The sequence below is a fragment of the Alnus glutinosa genome, chromosome 13, assembly GCF_958979055.1.
Source record: "Alnus glutinosa chromosome 13, dhAlnGlut1.1, whole genome shotgun sequence".
NCBI lineage: Eukaryota > Viridiplantae > Streptophyta > Magnoliopsida > Fagales > Betulaceae > Alnus > Alnus glutinosa.
This window is the reverse complement of record NC_084898.1, coordinates 8,652,653-8,666,526: the sequence shown is the minus strand read 5'-3', so window position 1 is coordinate 8,666,526 and position 13,874 is coordinate 8,652,653. Positions and strand designations below refer to the sequence as shown.

The 13,874-nt window shown below is 35.6% G+C and overlaps 1 protein-coding gene and 1 long non-coding RNA gene across 2 annotated transcripts; both read left to right on the top strand.

Moving 5' to 3' along the window:
- The first annotated feature begins 243 nt into the window (after window positions 1-243).
- On the top strand, window positions 244-4,896 carry LOC133853629 (carnosic acid synthase-like). Its single transcript, XM_062289618.1, has 2 exons — window positions 244-747; window positions 4,375-4,896. Exons 1-2 carry the CDS (start codon window positions 244-246, stop codon window positions 4,894-4,896), a joined length of 1,026 nt encoding a protein of 341 aa, XP_062145602.1.
- Window positions 4,897-10,043: 5,147 nt separating this feature from the next.
- On the top strand, window positions 10,044-11,235 carry LOC133855062 (uncharacterized). Its single transcript, XR_009896922.1, has 4 exons — window positions 10,044-10,256; window positions 10,583-10,642; window positions 10,779-10,809; window positions 10,974-11,235. It is a non-coding gene; the product is annotated as an uncharacterized LOC133855062 (long non-coding RNA).
- The last annotated feature ends 2,639 nt before the right edge of the window (window positions 11,236-13,874 follow it).

Genomic DNA, 13,874 nt, shown 5'->3' with positions numbered 1-13,874 from the left:
CATTATGAAATCAAGAAAGGTTGTTCCTCCACTGCCACCAGGTCGCCGTGGCTTGGCCAAAAGTTGTGTGTGGTGGTCAGTTCCCCATCACTGGTGAAACAAGTGGTCCGCGACCAAGACACAGTATTTGCTAACCGTGACCCTCCCATAGCTGTTCTACCCGCAACATATGGAAGAAATGATATTGCATGGTCATCATATGGTCATGATTGGAGGAAGTTGCGCAAGATATTTGTACGAGAGATGCTAAGTAATGCAAATCTCGATGCTTCTCACATTCTACGAAGAGAAGAGGTTAAGAAATGTAATAGAAATGTCTATGACAAAATTGGGACCCCCATCGACGTTGGGGAATTGGCATTTTTTACGATGATGAACACGACCATGAACATGTTGTGGGGTGGCACACTACGAGGAGAGGAAGGGGCTAATGTTGGGGCTCAGTTTAAGAGTATGCTGGCGGAACTAATGGTAATATTTGCAAAACCAAACGTTTCTGACTTTTTCCCATTCCTTGCAAGGTTTGATTTGCAAGGGATTGAGAGGCAATCAAAGAGGATTTCTCAGTGGATTGAACGCATTCTTGACTCTGCCATTGAAAAACGGATGGATATGGCCAAGGAGAAAGAAGAGGGAAAAGGAAGGATTGAAGAAAAAAAGGACTTTTTGCAAATTCTCTTGGAGATAAAGGATCAAGGTGATGCTGCAACATCGATAAGAATGAACCAACTCAAGGCCTTGCTTATGGTATATATGTCCAATTTCTACTTTCCGCTCCCTTAATAATAACTTCAACTTAATCTAATATATCTACAATGAGTACTACCTTTTGACCCGTAATTAATCAAATCCAGCTTAATAATTAGTTTGTAGTACAATCTGGGTATTCTTTTTAAATGTTTAATTTAATTATATATACTTGTTGTTATGGTCTTGCATGGTGTCCCTGTTGATAGTTAATTATAGATAGTAATTTGTAACTTTTAGTATAACATATTGTTAAATCATGACTTGTCCTAAAAACTTATGATAATAGAAAGAATTAAATTTAATCATTTAATTAGTTCTTTAACACATATATGCTGATGTTTAATATATATATATATATATATATATATACACGAAACCTTAAGTTAAAGGGAATCCAGACAAGTTCCCAAGTGAGTCATCCTTGTTATACGGCAGACAGCCAACTAGAAGATGAAGAGTCCTCTGGAGGAAATGGTTCTCCTACGGAATCTGATTTCATAGTTGAAACTGTTGTAGACCCCAACTATGCACCCTAAGGAAACCTTTCAAAACGGATTGGGATAAGATTAATGATGACCATATTCTTTGTCAGGGATATAGATTAATCATGGGAACTCACAGTGGGGCTCGAAAACTTGAAGAGTTTTTGCTCCAAAAACTTTTTTGGTCTCAAATTTTTTTCCATTAGTAATTAACATCATCCTCTGAATCCACCTATCAAAGTATTCAGTGTATGATGGACTTGTGAAAATTAGGTTTTGGATCTTGCCAAGAAGGTCGAGAACCCTTTGTCGGATTTTTCCCATTTCCTTAGGACTGACCCTTTGGATTTGGTAGATCCCAGTGGGAGATCGGATCCGATTAACGATCTTTGCCACTGGCTGATCGTTGGAAGCAATAGATAAAATCTTATTGCAGCTTCAATGGTACTCAATAGCTTTCATGGATTTATCATGAAGATTCTTATGATTCTTTAAGAAAGCTTGAGTTAGATTATCCAATAGTATTTGAATATGGAGAGGGTAATTTTTGAGGTCACCCTTTGAATATTTGGTTGAAGTTTGAAGAACTTCTTCCAGGATAATACTATTAGATTTCTCCAAGTTGAAGAATTCAACTTGTTTTGGAACTTTCTGTTGAATCTCCGCTGGAGACCCATCATACTTATTCACCTTAGCTTTCCCCTTCCATATACTCTGCTTCTGCCACCTTTTCGTATCAGAGCCAAGTTGAGTTATTCCAGTTAAGTTTGTACATCCGCCCAAGTCGCTGGTTATTCTGTTTAAACTGATGTTGTTTCAGTCTGTTTATTGCATCAATCTCTGTTAAGATTCTAGGGCTATTAGGAAGATGACACTGTCGTCAACGTGCCGTCAGCGCAGCTGAGAGCCGAGGGAAGGGCCAAGTAAGTCGGGAGGACACACGGATAGGACACATAGGTCTGACTTGGGAAACCTAGTTGAACACAGAGATGAAGTGCGGTAGAGAGATTTCTTGCGGTAGAGGGATCGAAACAGTAAAAGTTTGAGCCGAATAGGCAAAAACTTGCAAAGATGAATAGATTGTTCAGATCTAACTCATCAGTAAGCTCAAGATCCACTAGGATCCCTGAGATTCCAGAAGTAGTCAACGAAGTACGAGGAACGTGAATACTCGAGTTACTCTAACTGCTCTGAATCAACATAGTTTGATTCCGAGGACTTCTGGAAATTGCCTAGAAATTCATTTTAGTTCCAGTGCACTTATAGTAGATCCTATAAATTAAAGTTAATAGAAGATCTATTATGCAAAGGCATAATCCGTAAGAGTAAGTCCCCATGGTCTTGTTCAGCCTTTTATGTCCAGAAGAATGCTTGAACTTGAGAGAGGAGCCCAAAGGTTAGTCATTAACTACAAGCCCCTCAACAAAGTCTTAGAATGGATCAAGTATCCAATTCCAAGTAAAAGAGACCTAATCAATAGGTTGAACGGATCTGTGATCTTCTCTAAGTTTTACATGAAAAGTGGATTTTGGCAAATCTAGCTTCATGAGAAGGACAAGTATAAGACTGCCCTCTGGCTTTGAGAATGCCCCGAGCAAATTTCCAAATATCATTTTCAATTTCATAAGTAAATACTCCATTTACTGGGTATATTTAAGTTTGTTATTCAGTTCTCTAAATAAAATATTTAAGTACTTTACAAAAATATTACTCAAGCATGATGACATTATTTCTGAATTTGGATTATTTCTAACACTTTCATTTTTCAGGATAAAATGACCCCTCCTAAGTTTCTTTCTTCAACAGAGGAAGGAAAAGCTAAGCTAACTCAATTAAGTAAACAATGGAATTTTCCTCCAATTCAAAATCTTGAGCACCTTACTCCAACAGAGGAAGGAAAAGCTAAGGTGAAGAAGTATGCAGAATATCTAGCGGAAAAACTGTAGAAAATTCCCCATCCCTTTGAAGTTTGATGATCCTCTAAGTATCATGAATCTTTGGAGAGAAATAAAGAAAGGTTTCATGATCAATGTTGTTCAAGAGTTATCAAATAGACTAGTCCTAGCAAAAAATAATAGGATAATTATTTTTGGCGAAGACATGTCTGTTTTAGGAGTATGGGGACAACTCCTCAAGATAAGTAATTATCGCTACAGTAATGGAAGATGGTGGAGTAAAACAGACATGGACCTAAAAGACCTGGTTGAACCTTTTGCGATAAACTTTTCTTCTTTCAATATTGGCTTCAGATATAAGATCATCATTGATCTTATCCCAATCCGGTTTGAAAGGTTTCCTTAGGGTGCATAATTGGGGGTCTACAACAGTTTCAACTATGAAATCAAATTCCGTAGGAGAACCATTTCCTCCAGAGGACTCTTCATCTTCTAGTTGGTTGTTTGCCGTATAACAAGGATGACTCACTTGGAAACTCGTCTAGATTCCCTTTAACTTAAGGTTTCTTAATTCCTTTTCCAATTCTAGATATCTTCGTTTTAGTTCTTCCATTGTGGTCGAACCAGCAAACGAATGCCTAGCTGGAACCTTATCCTTATGAAGTCTAGAGGATCTAGACCTTGGAACTTCTAGTTTAGACGAGCTAGACCTTGGAGCTTGTTGTCTAGATGAACTAGACCTTGGCAATTCTTCTATGAGAAGATTTGGCTCAGGTTTTGACTCAGATCCACGATCAAAGCTGATCTTGACAGTACCATCCAAGTACTGCTGGATGTAATCTAGATCACCAAGATTATGACTTATGATCTCAGGTTTGAAACTTTCATTAGTTAAACACCATTCCTTGGGTAAACTAACTTCATTCCACTTAATGGTACGAGGAACGTGAATACTCGCGTTACTCTGACTGCTCTGAATCAACATAGTTTGATTTTGAGGACTTCTAGAAATTGCCTGGAAATTCATGTTAGTTCCAGTGCACTTATAGTAGATCCTATAAATTAAAGCTAAAGGCAGAACACCTTCTAGAACTCTGTATCCTTGGGTTCTAATGTTCAGGGTTAAAGCTTTTAATATATGGGGATCACTTAGACTTATGGTGAAATCTGGGAAACAGTCAAAATAGACTGGCTCATCATGCATATATAGTTGCTTCAATGACTCCGAGAAGAGACTATATATATAGGACATAGTAGTGGGTGGATCGAACACCACAACAACGATGGTGGAATGGGTGATGGCGAAGCTGATGCAACATCCAGAGGCAATGAGAAAAGTGAATGAAGAATTAACAAAAATCGTTGGGGTGGATAGCTTAGTGGAAGAGTCGCATTTGCCCAAATTACACTATCTAGATGCTGTCATCAAAGAGACGTTCCGTTTGCACCCAGCGCTCCCTCTCCTAGTAACCCGTGTTCCAAGCCAATCTACCACCATTGGAGGCCATTGCGTACCCAAAAGGACTAGGGTTTTCTTGAATGTTTGGGCTATACATAGGGACCCAAAGATCTGGAAAAATCCATTAGAATTTCAACCAGAAAGGTTCCTAATAAGTGATCCTACCAAATTGGATTATTCAGGAAATAATTTTAATTATATTCCGTTTGGATCCGGGAGAAGAATATGTGCAAGGCTTCCACTAGCAGAAAGGTCTGTAATGTACGTCGTAGCTTCGTTTCTGCATTCGTATGAGTGGAAGTTGCCATAGGCCATGGCACAGAGCTGGATTCTTCAGACAAATTTGGTATTTTTACCAAAAAATGAAGCCAATGGTTGCAATTCCAACGCCAAGGTTATCTAAATTCGAGCTCTACACTGAATAATAGAAAGTGAGAAATAGAGTTAGCTGCACCGCTTTTGCTTGGGTTCCGCATTCATTTGTCAACCAGTACATGTATGGAGCTTTATATATACTAGCATATAACCCGTGCGATGCGCGGTAATTTTTTTTCATTGTAATTTACTTGAAAGGTCTTAAAGAGATTATAAGGTCTTAACTAATTGGCTACCAAAATCTAAAGAAAATTTATAAAGAAAAAAATTATAATCCATTTAAAAAACCTTCCAAAAAAAAAAAAATGTTCTCCATCAATTAAGTATGTAACAAATAATGAACATTACACCAAAAAAAAAAAAAAGAAAAAAAAAAAAGAAAAAAAAAAGCTACTCAATAAATAACTGTGTAGACTAAAAGATTGGCATACCTATCAAAAATAATGATAGGAAACTCTCCTATCTCACCATCGTTTCCATGAATTGAGTGAAATATTTTCAAAAGAAAAAACAATCAATTTGAATACAAAATAATATTTCAGTTAGAACAAAAAATAAAAATAAAAATATCCCAACCATATATAATATCACTTCCTCTCTACTATAAAATACTTTGTTCTATCGAAAATTAATAATAATATTAATATGGTTAATACTCTGTACCAAAAACAACGTAGCTCTCTCGCTCACCATTATTTCCTTGAATTTATTGTCAAATTTACAAAACAATAGAACCACAAACAATAAAAGGCTAAAAAAAAAAAAAAAAAAAAAAAAAGGAAAATACTAATATATATATATATATATAGAAAAGAAGTTCATTTTCCATATACTTTTTCCATTTCCAATAAAATTCATAAGGATAGGAAAAAGTCCTATCAAATAGGGATTTTTTTGACGTAAAATAAACAACTTTTAGAACAGAAGTTAAAATAATTTTAAAATTAGAAGAAAAATGAAAAAAAAAAAAAAAAAAAAAGGAAAAAAAAAAGGAATTTGAAGAACATGACCACATAAAATAAAGACAAACAATTGGATTATTACCATTCTCTTAGAACACGACCCCTGCAAACACATTTTCCAAAACTCAATCAAAATTAATACTAATATAACAGAAAATTAACTGTTTTTCCATACACTTTTTTAGGTATAAAAAGAATTCCTGTTAAATAGATATTTTTTCTTTCGATCATCATTTGCATATATAACATAAGAGAAAATACTTTTAGTATAGAAGTAATAATTAATATAAAAATTAAAACAAAAAATAAGGACAAAAAATCTCAAACACAAAATCACAAAAATTAAAGACAAACAAACGGATTATTTACCATTCTCTTTTACGTTCCAATGAAATTTATAGGTATAAAAATAAGTTTTGTCACATAGATATGTTTTCTTTTGACCATCTTTTGCATAAATAACGTAAAAGAAACTACTTTTAAAAATAATAATACATAAATTATAACAAAAAATAAGAACCAAAACAAAAGAAGATATGAAAATGTCTTTCTCACCATCATTTTCAGAATTCAGTGTAAAATTTACAAAGAAAATAATATATAAATTAGAACAAAAAAGAAGGACACTAATAAAGAACATAAGAACATCACCCGTAAAATAAAAATAAAAAAAGGAAAAGATGAAAAATAGTAATATAATATAAAATAAATGTCTTTTCTGTGATCTTTTCTAAGTTTCAATGAAAAGAACACGTAAAAAAAAGTAGTGGATAAGAAGAAAGAAATAAACAGGCTGTGAATATTGAACAAATGGTAAAAATCTGTAACAGTGTTTTTATGTATGCAATGTTTACATTTAAGTGTTTACAAATGGCAGTTATGATACGGTTATTTTTAAGGGGAACAAAAAAAAAAAAAAAAATGCTTTTACACAAAAATATGATACATTAATTTTTATAGGAAAAGAAAACTGCTTTTACACAAAAATAGGACACTTGGCTGCATTTTAAAAGGCCACTTGTCACAATAATATGCATTGCCCCTACTGATTCCTCTATTATATATATATATTTATGATTCGGTTATATAAACACATTTTGTCTTTGAGTTTTCACAACTTTATTTTTTATTCCCTGAGTTTCGAATTGCATCACATATAATACCCCGGTTAAGTTTTCCGTCCAAAAACTAACGGTCATGTGGCCCTATATAAAAAAATTAAAATTAAAAATATTTAAAAATTAATTAATAAAATAAAATAAATATAAATAAATAATTGAATTTTTTTTTAAAAAAAAGGGGGTGGCTGGCCGATAACCCCCCGGACAGGAAAAAAAAAAAGGGCAAGATCGGGTTTGCCATTGGGGGTGGCCGAACCACCCCAAGGGCAAAGCGGGAAGAAAAAAAATTTGGAGAGTTTGGCCCTTGGGGGTGGCCGAACCACCCCAGATCGGCCGGCTTGGTGGTGGCCGAACAACCCTCGTGGCCCTTGGGGGTGGTGTGGCCACCCCCCAGGGCCAAAACCGATATTTCTTTCTTTTTTCGTCAAGGGGTGGCGGACCACCCCTATGGTAGCCAAGTTGGGCCACCCCATTGTTTTTTTATTTTTTCAATTTTTTTCTTTTTTAATTTTATTATTTTTTAATTAATTTTTAAAGATTTTAAATTTTTTATTAGGGGTGGCCAAATTATCCGCCTACCGCCTATCGACCGCTTACCAAACCGAACCGCAATCGACCGCCTACCGACTAATTTTCGGTTTAGTAGTCGGTATAAAATTTTATTCTGAAGGCCGATTCGGTAATCGAACCGAACCGAACTGCCTTTTAAGCGACAACCGAGCCGAGCAGAGCCGAACCGCCTTTTAAGCGGCAACCGAGCCGAACCAAACTGCCTTTTAAGCAGTAACCGAGCCAAGTCGAACCGCCTTTGATTCCGAACCGATTAACCAAACTGACATAAAACGAAACGACGTCGTTTTAGTAAGAACGAAACGTTTGATCCTCTTTTTTTTTTTTTTTTCTTTAAAAAAATCAAAACGACGTCGTTTCATTACCCATATTAACCGAATATTAACCGACTTAACCGACCACCTATTAATCACTTTACCAACTTAACCGGCCGCCTATTAACTACTTTATTGACTTAACCGACTGCCTATTAACCGTTTAACCAACTTAAACCAACCGCTTATTAACCACTTAACCGACTTAACCGAAATAAATTCACCGACTGCATTTCGACAAAAGTCGATTAACCGATCGAATTAACCGACTTAACCGCCTACCGAACCGATGCCCACCCCTATTTTTTTTATATAGTATCACATGAGGTTGACATGTAGCGAACCGTTAGTTTTTGGATAGAAAACTTAACCGAGGTACCAATTCGGTCTTTTCCTAAAATTGAGGTACTATCTGTGATGCAAATTGAAACTCAGTGACTAAAAAATAAAGTTGTGAAAACTCAGGGACCATAATAGTATTTAACCCATATATATTTGTCAACCTTTAGCTAGAGATGGTAATACATTCATCTGATTTGAAAATTTACAGTTGTAGAAGGCACACAGGCCTAGAAGAGCCCGACAGCTTGGACTACTATCCTTAGAAGTTGAAGAGCACATATTATTTTGAAACCTAGACGAAGCTTGGCACACGTTTGATCAAGTTTGGATCGGAATAACATCTTTTGAATATGTTTAGTTTTAGGAAGTATGAAACAATTTATTAGTAGAATGTAAGTATAAAAAGAGTTGTACAGTTATGTGAATAAATGTAAATGTAGTTTTCAATTAGTGTTCTAGTATTGTTCTTAGTTGAGCGGAGTGGTTTGCTAGACCCTTTTGCTTAAAAAATAGGGAGAACATTCAACACCCACAAGTCGAACATGGTAAGTTTGATACATGGAAAAGGAAGACTAGTTCAATGATAGTATTTATATTTGTACGTTTCATGTTTAGGAAATGTTGAAATTGAAAAATTCTCTCTCATTTTTAAACATTTAGTAAAAAATGGATTTTCTAGCGTTAACCAAAAAAAAAAAAAAAAAAAAAAAAAAAAGGAGAGAATTTTAAAGTGCTCACATACACATAAAAAGAGGATGTATTATTTTTAAACCTAGACAAGGCTTGGCACATGTTTGATCAAGTTTGGATCGTAATAGCATCTTTTGTATATATTTAGTTTTAGGAAGTATGAAATTAACAATTTATTAGTAGAATGTAAGTATAAAAAGAATTGTACAATTATGTGAATAAATGTAAATGTAGTTTTCAATTAGTGCACTGGTATTATTCTTAGTTGAGCGGAGTCGTTTGCTGGACCCTTTTGGTTAAAAAGTATGGAGAACATTCCACACTCTCAAGTCGAACTTGGCCGGTAGTGAGCTTGGCACATGCTAAAGAAAGACTAGTTCAATGATAGTATTTATATTTATATGTTTCATGTTTAGGAAATGTTGAAATCAGAAAATTCTCTCTCTCATAAATAAGCATTCAGTAAAAAAATGGATTTTCTTACGGTAACAAAAAGAGAGAATTTTAAAGTGCTCACATACACATACAACATGGTTAATTGAATTTACTTACTGAACATGGACTCACAGTTTCTAGCTGTAAATTGTTCAAATTTATAGTTGTAGATGGCACACACGCCCAGAAGAGCCCGTCAGCTTAGACTACTATATATCCTTCGTATAATTCATTACAAAAAAAAGGTTCTTGGCGACGTTTTCTTTAATGTCGTTTGTAGGAAACGATGCCAAATATAGGCATTGGCGTCGTCTCAAAAACAAGCGACGTGAATTTACGTCGGTATTTTGAAACGACATAAAATAACGTCGCTTTATTTGGAAACGACACTAATCACCATTTTTTTTCGCGTCAGTTCGTATTTTAAAAGGGGATTTGATTCCTACACAACACCACCACAATAACTGCACAACACTTCCTTATATGGGAGTGGGCCCCACACACTGGACCCCACCCCATGTGAGAGGGTGTTATGCAGTTGTTGTGGTGTTGTTGTAAATCTATCATTTTCCTTTTAAAGGATGGGAACAATGAAAATAAATTTTCAGAAACGTGCGTATTCCCTAGACTTTTCCCATCTTTATTACGTTTTCCCTCTAGTCCTTTTTCCCACACACCTTTCCCTTTTCCCTCTTCCTTTTTCCCACCTTCTCATTTCCCTCTTCCACATGTAATCCCTCTCTAATCTCTCTCAGATTACAGCTTGGGTCTTTAATCTCTCTCACAAAATACGGCTTCTCGATCTAATATCTCTCTACCTCCAACGAACGGCGCTTGTAGGTCTCCATCTCGATCTCTCAGGTAAATATTTGATAATTTTCCTTTACTTTTCTCGGTTCTTTCTTTCATTCCAAACAAATGAAGGTCGATTATTTGGAATTTAAGTTGGACATATGTTGGAAATTCTAGGTATTAAAGATGAAAACATTTGCAAAAACCGAAACCCCTTTGATGATTGTTGAGATTGGTTTTGGGTTCGATCTCATGAGTGGGTTTATTTTCTGGTATTGTTCTTTTTTTGAATGTATATGCTTTTCTCAGTGAATGTTGGGACAAAAATCCGGGTCCTATTGAGTTGTTTTGTCTGATTGTTGATTCATGTTTTCTCTCCATCTCTTTCATTTCAGTTTGTCTCCTTGTGTCTCAAACCTAATATTTTCAAGGAATCAGAGATCCTTCTTTCAAAGGTATGAACTTCCATTCCTTCTAAAAAATGTCCGATCCTTAATTTCTAGGGTTTGCTTCACATCAGTTTATGTGAGCATTGAAAAATAACGAGAATGCCTTTGTCAGTCACTAAACCGTATTTCTTCCTCCTGACAGGCCATCTATATATTAGCAGCCAGCACTCTGGGTATTGCTCCTTCAAACTCTCCTGCACCTTTATACATGTAGCAACTCACCAATTTTTTTGTTAAAATAGCTAGCTGGATGTAAGTGATTTGTCACCCAAATTTGCATTCCGGCTGCTCATCTAATAGCAACCTAGCTAATTAATTGTTTCTTTTCTTGTTTCAGTCAATGATTGGACAGGGCCTTGGGGCTGGTGGTGGATTGGAGGGCATAGCATCCATAAAAGCAATCAACACTGGTTGGATGCATCCCACTATTAAAATTGTCAAAAGCATAAAAGAGGTTATGGATTCGAATCAAGCATTCTGTAATGAGTCCTGAAGGCAATGTTGCCCTTTCAACGATGTCCATGTATCTCATCATTGTTTTGATGAATTAGAATTAGTAATTTTTTTCAGTAAATAAAACGTTGATGCCAATTTCCCTTTGTTGCTTTTGTCTATTTGTATGATGGAAATTTTAGAACCTTATGTCTAGTGGTTTGAATTGTCAGATTTAGTAATAACAAACGTTTATGTGCTTGCAAAAGAAAACAAACGTTTTTATTTAAAAAAAAAAAAAAAAAATGTTATGTGCTTAATTGGTGACGCTTGTATTATAAATGGTAGCAAGCGTCGCCAATTAGCAGCATTTAAACAAGCGTCGCCAATTGGCGACACTTGTAAATTAGACAAGCGACACCAACATGTTGGCATCGCTTGTATTATAAACATCGCTAATTCGCGACGCATCGAGGAGAAGCTTTGCGAATTAATTTTCTCGACTAACGTTTTGCGACATAAAACAAGTGTCGCTAGTTAGTTAGCGACCTTTTTTTTACCATTTAGCGTCGCTAATTAACAGTTATGTGAATAAATATAAACGTAATTTTTTTCAATTAGTGCTCTAGTATTGTTGTTACTGTTATAATTCCGCTGCCATTCTTAAAGTTAAGTCAATAGTAATGTCCTATGAAAAAAAAAAAAGTCTAAAGCTGGGGCGTTACAGATGTTAATAATTTGGGGTAATTACATTTTCCCCTTATGAACTACCAAAAACTGCGTGATGCCTCAATGAACTACCAACTCGACCAAAATAAAGCATTCAACTACCAAAGACAACCATTTTCCCCCATTTCATCAATTAGAGGGGTTAAAAGAAACAGTCAATGGGTCATGTGCAATTTTACATGGGGGCATATTGGAAGATGGTGGTAGTTCATGGGAGGAAAAGAGGAAGATGGTGGTAATTCATGGGGGGAAAAGATGAAGAAAATGAGAGTAAAACGGCGTGTGACGGTCACGTGACCCGTTGACCGTTTGTTTTAACCCCTTTGACTGACAGAAGGGGGGAAAAAGGTTGTCTTTGGTAGTTGAATACTCTATTTTGGTCGAGTTGGTAGTTTGTGGGGGCATCGCGCATTTTTTGGTAGTTCATGGGGGAAAAAAGTAATTACCCCTAATAATTTTCTTGAAGAAAAACTATGCCTAGGAGTTATAATTGTTCACAAGGGAAACAACCCTTCACAAGGTTGTGTCACTTTCATGAACAAGCTAAGCATATCAAAGCCTATAAATAGTTTGGAAGGGGCACTTGTTAGGCCATCAAAATTCTTTGCCCTTTTACCAACAAATTCCCTCCATGGAATTTCCCTCTTCACAAGTTATTTGGTCCATCCTTATTAAAGGCATATGCTTTTACTTATTAAAGGTATAGTGAAAGCATAGATAATTGCTACAAAAATATTCAATAAATCCATAGATAAATGTGAATAAATTAAATATAACAATTCATTTTCATATATGTAAACTTTAATTCAAAATGACTAATAAGGTTAATAAATAAATCACATATCAAAAATATGTCATAATATTTTTGTTTAGTCATTGCCCCCTATTTGTTTCTAAATTATACTCTCTGATTGCATATAAATTATAATCCTCAAGCAAGTAGGTTTATTATCCTCCATAGCGCTAACACTGCAATCAAACTACTACAGAAATCAAACGAATGCGCGTTAACGCAACGGCTTTCGCGCTAGCACACTTATCCGTTGCTTGTTCGTTAGCGCAATGGCTTTCTAGCAGCTCACCTAGGTTTCATTATAGTCATTGATAGATCACCTAGGTTCGGTCCCATAAGCAGTGACGATTGCCCTATAATGACACGCTTTCGCTATGGCTTCGATGGGTTCCCTTAACCAAGCCACTACCTACGAGTTGCTGGCTCATTCTTCATCCAGCACACGGTCAGAACTATGGGATTAACAACTGAATAAGAGAGTTTCAGCCCTAAGCTGAGCTAGTTGGGCCCAAACCTACCCTTTAGGTTCATAATTTTTTGTGGGGGTGGATATGGAATTAGACATTAAATTGGCGTATGTCCTTTAGTTTAAGAAGGTGGACACAACATTGCTCTAAATGAGGGTTGATTTCTGCAATATCCATAAAATCAATTATAACAAGTCACACATTCATATTTTGGAAATACAAAAACAAAGAAATTCCACGGTAGAACTACCAAAAAACAGAATGGGCTAAAACTGACCAAAATGCTTCATGCACTTTGTTTTGTATTGAAAACCTATTTAGTAGTTATTGTTAAGCTAATTCATTGAAATTACATCCTCCTTCTTTTCCTTGACCAAATAATTCTCATTGTATGCGTCACAATCCAAGGAAAGAGGAAGTGAGCTCAACCAATGATAGAAGGAATCCTTCGATGATATCGGGGCTTCCATTCAAAACTTATAACACTTCTCTTTTCGACTTTCTAGCACCGGGCAGGTGGCAATACTAGCATGTCTAAACTTTAATTAAATGTAAATTGTATCTAGAAACTACAAAATGAGAATCCGTCAATTCATTTATCCAATGGCCAATGAGAATCTAATTTTTATGGTTGATTACGGGGGTAGGTTTAATAGGTAGTATAGGTGCACTTATATATGTTGGAAGGCATATATGGGTGTAACGCTCCCGAGAATTAACTAGCATGTAGTTAACTCTGCGCACCTTCCAAGACTCATTAACACCGTAAATAAGCCCTAAGAGATCTATCTAATTTCTAGTTATTTTATACTCACTG